Raw genomic sequence first — 12998 nt, forward strand, 5'->3', positions numbered from 1 at the left:
TTGTATAACCTAGAATCATTTAAAATATGAGTGAATTTTCAGTATTAAAAACTTTCGGTGATAAAATACTAAAGTATTATATTCATAGTTTCAATTGTTATACCAAGAGTCCTTTGATCTAATATATTAAAGTTTCCTTTTGTTAGAATTTACTCATTTCTTTCACAGCTGAATTGTGTGGTGCCTGTTTTATTTGTTTTTTGATCTCTTTCTACCTAGCAATTTACATATTTTGAAGAAATTTATATATATTATTATAGAACAAGTGGGAATTTCTCTTTGGGATTCCATTAGGTGTTTTCTTAGGGTAAAAAGAAATTATAACATTTAAACAGGGTGGATACCTGAAGCCTTGGATGAGTTTCCTGTGTGCCATTTATACCCCTATTCAAGGTGTTTCATGCACAGGGACTGTTCTAGATCCTGGAAAATCAATGATGAGCCCTTTTCTCAGGGAGCTCTCTTGGTAGAAACAGACATTCATCAAGTAACCACACAAATGAGTATGTACTTACTATATAATAAAAGCATAGGTGACCGTTACAGTGGTATGACCGGTCACTATGATGCACACTGACCACCAGGGGGCAGACGCTCAGTGCAGGAGCTACCCCCTTGTAGTCAATGCATTCCCACAGGGGGAGCGCAGCTCAGCCAGAAGCTGGGCTCATGGCTGGCGAGCGCAGCGGTGGTAGCAGGAGCCTCTCCCGCCTCCATGGCAGGCTAAGGAGCAGCAAGCCAAGCTGTAAGGAGTGAGGGGTCCCGGACTGCGAGAGGGTGCAGGCCGGGCTAAGGGACTCCTGCCCCCCAGTGCACGAATTTCGTGCACCGTGCCTCTAGTAATATGATAAAGGAGCATGGGTCTATCAGTGCATAGGAACCTGATGTAGATCAGGGTGTTCAGGCATTCTTGAAGTAGTCATACATGCAGAAATAATGAAGGGATGAGAAAGACCAAACTCGTAAAAGTTGATGGGAGTGGGCTGTAAACAAAAAAGATTTGAGTTTTGGAAAGACACTTCTAGTTTCAGTGTAAAGATATACCGAATTCAGGGATATGAATTAGAAGTGTACTGAAGCTATCCAAGGAAAAATGATGATTGGAGTACTGGTAGTAAAGGAAATGTATAGAAGAGATATTTCAAATATAAGTGGTAAAATTGAAAGGCTATGCTGATTGATTTGATTAGCCATGGAGGAATTAGGAATGGTCAGGTGAGAAAAACGTTACTTTGTTTTTTGAGTTGTACAAGAATGACAGCATTCACCAATATAAACAGTAAGGAAACTGTATTTGGTTTTAGTCATAGGTACTGAGTTTGAGGATGTTTTCACTCAAACAGAAATATGTAAGTCAGTAAGAATTATATAAAGATCTAATCTTCTATTCTGGTGTGGATATAAGGGTCTGAAACTTTCAGAAGGAGCCTGGGCCAAAGATATAAATTTAAGATTCATTAGATTGGCAGTAGTTTTTGAGAACGAGAGTGTAGAGCAAGTAGAGAAGGCAGAATAAGTTGAGCCTTGAGGAACGCCCATCTTACTGGCAGAGAACCTGCCAAAAGAACAAAAAAGAACAGCAAGAGAGGTGGCAAAAAAGCCAATAGGGGAAGGTGTAGCAAAAAAATCAAAGGGAGAGAATGTTCCACAGCAGTGTTTGATACTGCTGAGAGCTTAAAATAAGAATGGTATATGAAAATATTGACAATTTTTAACAACTGAGTTTTCTACATTAATATTTATAAAACATTCATTTTCCTTTTACTTAGGCACACCCGCTATGCTGCTTACTAGAATAAACTGTGCAGATTGGCCTGATGTATGTACTAAGCAAAATGTTACTGAATTTCCTGTTGTAAAGATGTACAAGGAAGGCAAGAACCCAGTATCTTATAGTGGTATGTTAGGAACTGAAGATCTCCTAAAATTTATCCAGCTGTAAGTATGCAACTTCACCCTAACATTTGTAAACGTTCAGGTCTATAAAACTTCTAATTACGCATGTTGTTGACATACTCTGAATGGATTCAGATGGATACTAGAATGGAAATCACAGGCTGAGCATTGATGAGTAGAGCTCATGCACATACCATCACTTTTGGGGAGATATAAATTTTGTTTAATTAGAGTGATTTTTGTTTGTTTGTTTAGAATAGTATTTGTCTTTATTTAGTCGGATGTTTATCCTGCAGCATATAGTCTTTTCTAAGTTCAGTATTTTTATTTTTTTACAAGCTGAAAAGTATTTTTAAAAATTTTCATTTATTAAATTGATTGGGGTGACATTGGTCAACATGAATATATAGGTTTCATAGGTGGGTTTCTATGTTACAAGATCTGAATATTGCACTGTATGCCCACCACCCAAAGTCAGATCTTCTCCTGTCACCTTATATTAGGACCCCCTTCTTCCCCACCCCCTTCCCTCTGGCAACCACCACACTGCTGTTTGTGTTCGTGAGTTTCAGTTTTATACCTCACATATGAGTGAAATCATATGTTCTTAGCTTTTTCTGACATTTCACTTAGCATAATGTTCTCAAGGTCCATCCATGTTGTTGCAAATGGCCCTATTTCATCCTTGCTTATGGCTGAGTAGTATTCCATTGTGTACAATGTACCACAACTTCTTTATCCAGTCCTCTATCACGGGACACTTTGGTTGTTTTCATGTCTTGGCCACTGTGAATAATGCTGCAATGAACATAGGGGTGCATATATCTTTGCAAATACATGAATTCACGTTTTTCAGGTACATACCCAGGAGAGGGATTGCTGGGTTATATGGTAGCTCTATGCTTAATTTTTTGAGGAATCGCCCGACTGCTTTCCATAGCTGGTGAAAAGTGTTTTTAAAAATTAATTTTGTATATATATCCATATTCATATAGCAACAGGATTTCATGTCCAGTGAACATAACATCTATCCAAGAAGCAGAAGAATATTTAAGTGGGGAATTATATAAAGATCTAATCTCCTTTTCTGGTGTGTCAGTACTGGGACTATTTAGTCCAACCATGACAACAGGTAAATAGAATTGAATTTTAAGTTATACAATACTTAGTTAAGTACTCATTTACTAGTTTTTCTTTAAAAAAAGAATTACTATCTTTTTAAATTACAGAGAACTCAAATTATAGAGGATTTTGAAATACAGAGAAATTTGAAGAAAAATTAAAATCTATAATCTAATTACTTGAAGTTGCTAAATTTTAATGTAATTTCTTCCCCCTCTTTTTCTGTGTACCTCTTTATTGCATATTTCTATATGTCTTAATGTAATTGAGCTAATATTGTGTATCCAATTGATTCTTACTGTTTTTGTTTAATATTACTTGGGTGAATTTTTCCAGGTGAGTAATATTCTTCAGAAACATCATGGCTGTATAATATTTGAACTGTCTAGCAATAATATTTGTTGTTTCCTTTTTTATTTTTGCTGTATATAAAGGATATTTTCCTTATGAGTTTTTGTGTGGATTTTAGACTGTTTAGTGGGTATAGATCCCCAGTATGGGAATAACTTTGTCTTCTGTAAAATGTATATGCTACTTATTTTTAAAAATGGGGTTTTATTGCTTCTGTAATGAATTACTGTGAGATTTTTATATAGTAAGGATATTAATCTTTTGTCATTTTGTTCCAGTTATTTTTCCCCAGTTTATTGTTTGCTTTTTGGCTTTGCTTAATAATAATTTTATATGTAGCAATATAAAATTGTTTTTAGGTTTATTGATTTTGAGATTTCTTCCATTTCTTTTAGCTATTTAAATCCCCTATTATCATTATCAGTTAATATTCACCTGTATTTTCTTCTGGCTTTATTTATATTTTCTTACTTTGATTTATTTTATCTTTATGTTTTGAATATTTTTCTTATTAAAAATTGTGATGAAATACACATCTTAACCATTTTTAAGTGTGTAGATAGCTAGTGTTAATTATATTTACATTGTTTTGCAACTAATCTCCAGAACTTCTTCATCTTGCAAAACTGAAACTATACCTGCTAAACAACTCTGCATTTTCCCTAGCCCCTGGCAACTAACTACCATTCTACTTTCTGTCTCTATGAATTTGACTGTTCTAGGTACCTCATATACATGGAATCATACACTATTTTTTTTTCTGACTGGCTTAATTCACTTAGAATGATGTCCTCAAAGTTTATCTGTTGTAACATGTATCAGCCTTTCCTTTCTTTTAAAGACTATCCTATATAATAAAAGGGTAATAGGCATATTGACCCTAACAGCAGAACGACCTGGAATAACCAGTTGCTATGATGCGCACTGACCACCAGGGGGCAGACGCTCAACATAGGAGCTGCCCCCTGGTGGTCAGTGCACTCCCACAGGGGAGCTCCACTCAGCCACAAGCCCAGCTGACAGCTGCAAGTGCAGCGGCAGTGGCGGGAGCCTCTCCTGCCTCCTTGACAGTGCTAAGGATGTCCAACTACCACGAGCAGGCCTAAGCCATTAGTCAGACATCCCCCAAGGGCTCCCGGGCTATCAGAGGGATGCCTGACTGCCAACTTAGGCCTGATCCCCTAAGGGCATCTTGTTTGGGGTTCTCTGCACTTCCCGGACTTGTAAGTCTATTTCTTTCACCAGGTGGGGAAGTTTTCTGTCATTATTTCTTCAAATAGCTTTTCAATATCTTGCTCTCTCTCTTCTTCTGGTACCCCCATAATTCGGATGTTGGTACACTTGAGGTTGTCCCAGAAGCTCCTTACACTATCTTCAAATTTTTGGATTCTTTTTGCTTTTTGCTTTTCTGGCTGAGTGTTTTTTGCTTCTTTGTATTTCAAATCTTTCACTTGATTTTTGCGGTACTCTAGTCTGCTGTTAGGTCTCTGTATAATATTTTTTATTTCAGTCAGTGTATGCTTAATTTCTAGTTGGTCCTTTTTCACATCCTCGTGGGTCTTGCTGAATTTATCGGCCTTTTCTAGGAAATTCTTGAAAAACCTTATAACCGTGGTTTTGAACTCTATATCCAGTCGTTTGCTTTCCTCCATTTCTTTTGTTTGTGATCTGTTTCTTTGTCTCCGCATTTTTGCTGCTTCCCTGAGTTGGTAGGGTAGCTTTGTGTGCTAGATGTCCTATAGGGCATAGTGGCTCAGCCTCCCCAGTTACCTGAGGTGGACACTCTTGGTGCACCCCTTTGTGGACTGTGTGCTCAGCCTTGTTGTAGTTAAGCCTTGATTGTTGTTGGTATCACTGGGAGGAATTGACCTCCAGGCCAATTCTGTGAGGATCAGCTGGGTCTAGGCTGGGAGAACTTCTGTGCTGGAGACACTCTTATGAGACAAGACTTGCAAAATTGCAAAAGCCTCTGTGTTCAGCTTGGATGGGGTGGAGTTTCAGGACAGAGCAGACAGCCTTGGTTTCCCGTCCGCCCTGCCCTATAAGGCCCCTGGGTCTCAGTGTCCCTCGGTAATGGCTGCAAGCACCTCTGAGAGAAAGCCGCCCTTGAGTTTTGCCCGCTGCCAGACAGTCCATTTTCTCCCTGAATGAGTCAGGGTTCCCAGAAACTCGCCTGGAACTGGAGTTCAGTGCATTCAGGAGCTTCCGTCTCCCTCCCACTTTAGAAAGCCAGCCGCGCACTCAGTGCCCGTGCATTTAGTAGTCAGTCCTCTCTGCACACGTGCACCTCTGGACCTCTGCCTTCCGCAGCTCCCGAGTCTCACTGTGCTTTCTCTTTTCCTGACAGTCCAGATTCCCCCCGAATGAGTCTGGTTTACCAGCATCTCGCCCGGGACCGGAGTTCAGTGCAGTCGGGAGCTTCCGTCTCCCTCCCGCTTTAGAAAGCCAGCCACGCACTCAGCTGCCCGTGCACACAGCCACCCGTCCTCTCTGCGTGTGAGTCTCCGTACCTCAGCCTTTTGCAGCTTCTCTGAGTCTCAATGTGCTTTCCTCTTTTCTTCTAGTTGTAGAATTTCCACTCAGCCAGCTTTCCTGTGGTTCTGGATGGTGTTCGTTTTGTCTTTTAGTTGTAGTTTAGATATTGTTGTGCGAGGCAGCAGTTTAGGTGTTTACCTATGCCGTCATCTTGGTTTCTCTCAGTCCGATTTTTAATTTTTTGAAGAACTATCATACTGTTTTTCATAGTGACTGCACTATTTTACATTCCTACCAACAGTATTAAAGGATTCTAATTTCTCCACATGCTCACCAAAACTTGTTATTTTCTGTGGTTGTTTTTTTTTAATGTTTTTAATAAGTTTATTATAAAATAAGAAAATATAAAAATGTAAGAACAATACTTTTTAAAGATAATTTTCTTTTTTTTTCTTTGTTAATATCACTTTTTTTCTTTTTTGGGGGGTGGTTATTTCTTTTAATTTTTTATTGATTAAGGTATTACATGTGTACATATCTTCCCATTGCTCCCCACCACTCCCATACATGCCCTCACCCCCCAGTGTCTTGCGTCCATTGGTCATGCTTACATGCATGCATATAAGTCCTTCGGTTGATCTCTTATCTCCCCCACCCCTCCCCAACCTTCTTGCTGTAATTTGACAGTCTGTTTGATGCTTTACTGACTCTGTATTTTTTTTCCATCAGTTTATAATGTTCTTTATTATCCATAAATGAGTGAGATCATGTGGTATTTTTCTTTCATTGACTGGCTTATTTCACTTAGCATAATGCTCTCCAGTTCCATCCAGGCTGCTGCAAATGGTAAGAATTCCTTCTTTTTTATAGCAGCATAGTATTCCATTGTGTAGATGTACCATAGTTTTCTGATCCAGTCATCTGCTGACAGGCACCTAGGCTGTTTCCAAATCTTAGCTATTGTAAATTGGGGTGCTTATATCCTTTCTGATTGGTGTTTCTAGTTTCTTAGGATATATTCCTAGGAGTGGGATTACTGGGTCAAATGGGAGTTTCATTTTCAGTTTTTTGAGGAAACTCCATACTGATGGGTGTGAGGTGATGAATCATTGTGATTTTGCTATGCATTTCCCTAGTTGCGTGATGATTAGTGATGTTAAGCATCTTTTCACGTGCATGTTGGTCGTTTGTACTTCTTCTTTGGAAAAATGTCTTTCAAGTACTATGTCCAGTTTTTAATTGGTTAGTGGTTGTTGAGTTGCAGGAGTTATTTATATATTCTGTTTATTAACCCCTTATCATATACATGATTTACAAATATTTTTCTTTCATTAATGAGTTGCCTTTTCACTCTGGATTGTGTCCTTTGATTTTTTTCTTTTAAAAAAGTTTTTAACTGTTTCGATATTTTTGTGCGTGAAATGAGGTTAGAGGCCAACTATTCGTTTAAGTAGTTAACACTGTTTTCCTATTTTTTGATTCTACCATTCCTTTTTTTTATTCCACCATTAGCATATTAAATTCACATCTATATGTGTGTATATATATCTGTTTAAATGTTTTTCATTTTGTTCACTTTACCTATTGATACTTAATCTATTAGTTTTTAATATATGTTGGGTTAGTTTTAAAATACATGATTGGGTCAAGTCTCTTATTTGTCTTTTTTATATATATTTTTGCCTATTGACTCTTTCAGGTGAACATTGGCCATTTACACATATTGTCTATACTTATTTGAATGTCTGTTGCTTGTTTTATGCTTCATTGGTATTTCTCTTTTTGTTGTTTTGTTGTTGTTGTTAACCCGAGGATATTTTTTCCATTGATTTTTAAAGAGTGGAAGGGAGGAATGAGGGAGAGGGAGAGAGGGAGAAAGAGAGAAAGAGAGAGAGAGAGGGAGAGAGAGAGAGAGAAGGAGGGAGGGAGAGAAAGAAAAAGAGAAACATTGATGTGAGAGAGACACATAGATTAGTTGCCTCCCGCAAATGCCACCCTTCACCCCTCCCCCTTACTCCCGCCAAGGGCTGGGAACAAACCTGCAACCCCAGGTGGTACATGCCCTTGATCTGACCAGGAATCCAACCCATGACCCTTTGACCCTTCGGTGCAGAGGCTGATGCTTTACCACTGAGCCACACAGACCAGGGTTTTGTTATTTTTTCTTTACTTTTTTTCTTTATGCTGTATACTACTTTTGGTTTTATTTTCCCCAAGGGTAAAGAAGATATTTAAAACAAAAACAACTGATATTGGAATCTATAAAATTAACCACCATTTCATTGATTTTGGGAATATTCCTCTTATGGCAGTTGAGGATGCTTTTAATTTCTTCTATGGTCCTTTTCTCTATATGAGCCTGTATGGTCTCATATTATAGGCTCATGTTATCATTATTGGTGAGCTTTTTTTCCCTTGATATATTTCTCTTTCAGAAATCTTTTCTATCCTAACATATCATTATGAATATTTTCAAACATATAGCAAAGTTGAAAGAATTCTACAGTGAACAATGATATACCTGGCCATCTAGATTCTACCATTAGCATTTAACTACACTTGCTTTAACATATACTTGTATATCTATCCATCCCTCCATCCTTCAATTAATTGATCTTATTTTTCATGCATTTCAAATTAATGTTTTTGCATTCAGCTTAGACACAGTGCTTATATAAATTAATTTTACTTATATAGGTCTGCAGAGTGTCAGATTATAGAGTTCTTTTAATATCAAAATTTCTCTATTCTTAAACTCCTACTCTTTATTTCTTGCTCCCTAGGAATGTGTCTTTCAGTAACTTTTAAAGGAAGGGTACACATTGGGAATTTTTTCTGACCCATAGTATTGCTTAGAATGTTTTTCTCTGCCTTTGCATATGGATAGCCACTTGACTATGTAATAAAATCTTAGCTTTAGTGTTTTCATCACATACTCTTACCATTTATCTAGAGAACCCTTCTTATTTAAGATGTATTTCAAATTCTGAATGAAATCTTTTAAGGATATTTGTATGGGAAGAAGATTCCTATGTTTAGCATTATATTTGTATATAATAGATATTAGTTACTTATAAAATTTTTACTTCTAAACATTTCTTTTTTTAAATTTAAATATATTTTTTATTTTACTTTTTCCATCACCATTTATTCCCCATAATCTCCTCCACTCCCCCCCCCCCCACACATCCCCCCTGCAATCACTACACTGTTGTTAATGTCCATGAGTCCTTTTTCTTTTTTTGTTTTTTTGTTGTTGTTAATGTCCATGAGTTCTTTTTTCTTTTTTGCTCAATCCTTCCACTCCTCACCCCTCCCCCTAGCTGTCAGCCTGCTCTCTTATGTGTGAGTTTGTCACTATTTTGCTTGTTAGTTCAATTTGTTATTCCCCTCCAGTGTGTCTTCAAATTCTCTTATTTTTATTTTTTTTAATGTTTTTATTGATTTTTTTAGAGAGAGAGAGGATGGGAGAGCAAGAGAAGATAGAAACATCAATAATGAGAGAGAAAAATTGATAGGCTGCCTCCTGCATACCCCTTACTAGGATCGAGCCACAAACTGGGCATGTGCCCTGACAGGGAATTGAGCCAGCAAACTCTTAGTGTATGGGATGATGCTCAATCCACTGAGTCATGCAGACCGGGCTCTTTTCAAATTCTTTTAAATTAAAAGCTGAAGAACTTACTACAAAGAAATAATAAGAATGTTAATGTGTGCTCTGGGCCTAACATCTTAGAAGCAAAATGCTAGAGGGCATAGCTTTTTTTAAAATATATTTTTATTTCAGAAAGGAAGGGAGAGGAAGAGAGAGATAGAAACATCAATTATGAGAGAGAATCATTGATCATTGCCTCCTGCACACCCCCTACTGGGGGTTGGGCCCGCAACCCAGGCATGTGCCCTTGACCAGAATCGAACCCGGGACCCTTCAGTCTGCAGGCTGACACTCTATCCACTGAGCCAAACCAGCTAGGGTGAGGGCATAGCTTTTTAATTTGTGTTTTCTTTATGAAAAATTGTGAAGTGAATGAGTCTGTGCTTTACTCCTTTGTCTTTCTCTTTCTAATGTTTTTGCTCCCACTGTTGACTTTGTCTTTTATCTACCTCAGGTGTTTTCATTTATTACTCACACTGGACCTCCTTCCAAAAAAGGAATAAGTCTTCAGATAATAAAAGCACAAATACAATAAAATCATTAAAACAAGGATAAGAGTTAAGCAATAAAACAGTAGGGATAATTGTGTAGACCATTTAGAAAACACTGCAGCTAATCATAAAACTTAACCCTCAACAATCTGGTAGCAACCAGAAACAGAAAGGTGAAATTTTGCCATCTTATCCAGTTAGGATGTTGACTCACCCATAGAGAAAACTTTTTCTTTTTTTTTTTTTTTACAATTTATTTTTTTTATTTTTTATTTTTTAAATAAATCTTTATTCAGATTATTACAATTGTTTCTCCTTTTTCCCCCCATAGCTCCCCTCCACCCGGTTCCCACCCCACCTTCTGCCCTTACCTCCCCCCCACTGTCCTCATCCATAGGTATATGATTTTTGTCCAGTCTCTTCCTGAACGCCCCCATACCCCTTTCCCCCTGAGAATTATCAGTCCACTCCCTTTCTATGCCCCTGATTCTATTATATTCACCAGATTATTCTGTTCCTCAGGTTTTTAATTCACTTGATTTTTAGGTTCACTTGTTGATAGATATGTATTTGTTGTTCATAATTTTTATCTTTACTTTTTTCTTCTTCCTCTTCTTTAAGAATACCTTTCAGCATTTCATATAATACTGGTTTGGTGGTGATGAACTCCTTTAGCTTTTTCTTATCTGTGAAGCTCTTTATCTGCCCTTCAATTCTGAATGATAGCTTTGCTGGGTAGAGTAATCTTGGTTGTAGGTTCTTGCTATTCATCACTTTGAAAATTTCTTGCCACTCCCATCTGGCCTGCATAGTTTCTGTTGAGAAATCAGCTGACAATCGTATGGGTGCTCCCTTGTAGGTAATTAACTGTTTTTCTCTTGATGCTTTTAAGATTCTCTCTTTGTCTTTTGCTCTTGGCATTTTAATTATGATGTGTGTTGGTGTGGTCCTCTTTGGATTCCTTTTGTTTGGGGTTCTGTGTGCTTCCTGGACTTGTAAGTCTATTTCTTTCACGAGGTGGGGGAAGTTTTCAGTCATTATTTCTTCAAATAGGTTTTCAGTATCTTGCTCTCTCTCTTCTTCTGGCACCCCCATAATTCTGATGTTGGTACACTTGAAGTTGTCCCAGAGGCTTCTTACACTATCTTCAACTTTTTGGATTTTTTTTTTCTTTTTGCTTTATTGGTTGAGTGTTTTTTGCTTCTTTGTATTTCAATTCTTTGACTTGATTCTTGTGTTCCTCTAGCCCAGCCTTGGGCAAACTACGGCCCGTGGGCCGGATCCGGCTGTTCTATCCGGTTCTCTTGCTCTCCCCTCCGCTCCTTTACTTTGAATTTATATTAGTTCACACAAACACTCCATCCATGCTTTTGTTCTGGCCCTCCGGTCCAGTTTAAGAACCCATTGTGGCCCTCGAGTCAAAAAGTTTGCCCACCCCTGCTCTAGTCTGTTGTTGGGTCTCTGTATAATATTTTTTATTTCAGTCAGTGTATGTTTAATTTCTAGTTGGTCCTTTTTCATATCTTCGAGGGTCTCGTTATATTTATCGGCCTTTTCTAGGATATTCTTGAAAAGCCTTATAACCGTGGTTTTGAATTCTATATCCAGTCGTTTGTTTTCCTCCATTTCTTTCGTTTGTGATCTGATTCTTTGACGCCGCATTTTCACTGCTTCCCTGAGTTGGTAAGGTAGATTTGTGTGCTAGGTTTCCTATATGGCCCAGTGGGTCTGCCTCCCCAGTTAACCTGAGGTGGACACTCTTGGTGCACCCCTTTGTGGACTGTGTGTACAGCCTTGTTGTAGTTAAGTCTTGATTGTTGTTGGTATCACTGGGAGGAATTGACCTCCAGGCCAGTTGGCTGTAAGGATCAGCTGTGTCTACGCTGGGAGAAGTTCGGTGCTGGAGACAGCCTTATAGGATTAGACTTGCCAAATTGCAATAGCCTCTGTGCTCAGCTTGGATGCGGTGGAGTCTCAGGGCGGAGCAGACAGTCTTGGCTTCCAGTCAGCCTTGCCCTTGCGCGCGTGCGCGCCTGCAGACCTCTGCCTTCCCCAGCTCCCGAGTCTCTGCCCGAGAGTCCAGATTTCCCCCACAAGAGCATTGTTCCTCAGGGGCTCGCCTGGAACTGGGGTTCAGTGCAGTCAGAACTGGGGTTCAGTGCAATCAGGAGCTTCCTACTCCCTTCTGCTAGGGAAAGCCTGTGGCAACCTCCGCAGCCTTTGTGCACACTGGCGCGCGCGCCTCCAGTCCCCTGCCCCCCGGGGCTCCCCTGGGTCTCCCCCGGGTCTCCGAGTCTCCAGGTGCCTTTCTCTCTACCTGACAGTCCAGACTCCCCATGCATGAGCCTGGGTCCACGGGGTTTTGCCCGGGACTGGGGTTTAGTGCAGTCAGAACTGGGGTTCAGTGGGGTCGGGGGCTTCCTTCCCCCTTCCGCCAGAGAAAGTCAGCCAGGCTCTCAGCCGCCCTTCCTCTCTGCGCGCACAAAGACCCTTTGCCGTACCTCCAATTCTCTGTGAGCTTTTCTCTTTCCTTCTAGTTGTAGAATTTTCACTCAGCCAGCTTTCCTATGGTTCTGGATGGTGTCCATTCCGTCTTTTAGTTGTAGTTTTGAAATTGTTGTGCGAGGCAGCAGTTTAGGTGCTTACCTATGCCGCCATCTTGGTTTCTCTCCGAGAAAACTTTTTCTTGATTATAGATGCTGAGATCAGTATAAGGAACAATGTACTTGATTGTATTTCTGTACAAATGATAATATAATTTACATGTAATTATATCTCAAAAAAAGTCAAAAGTATAATGCTAAATTATATACAGGTAGTTCTGGTGTGCCAGAATGATGTAATCTGGATAAGGTGCTTTTTAAAATTTATTATTTAACTGGCTTGATTATTCCCAGCCTTTTCAATCAGGTATTAGTTCCACTTCTTTATGTATTTTTGTCTGTTTATATTTTGCAGACATTCCCATGATAGTTGCCAGACTTTCAACATCTGTGGAATGAGAAAAT

At 39.0% G+C, this 12998-nt stretch overlaps 1 protein-coding gene across 1 annotated transcript in view; it reads left to right on the plus strand.

Moving 5' to 3' along the window:
- TXNDC16 (thioredoxin domain containing 16) overlaps window positions 1-12998 on the plus strand; it is a 93629-nt gene that overhangs the window by 61488 nt on the left and 19143 nt on the right. The window contains exons 15-16 of the mRNA XM_080659095.1: window positions 1770-1938; window positions 2892-3028. Coding sequence (XP_080515221.1) covers window positions 1770-1938; window positions 2892-3028 — 306 coding nt within the window. The remainder of the gene's footprint in view (window positions 1-1769; window positions 1939-2891; window positions 3029-12998) is intronic.

This window comes from Plecotus auritus, assembly GCF_963455305.1.
Source record: "Plecotus auritus genome assembly, chromosome: 1".
Classification (NCBI taxonomy): Eukaryota; Metazoa; Chordata; class Mammalia; order Chiroptera; family Vespertilionidae; genus Plecotus; species Plecotus auritus.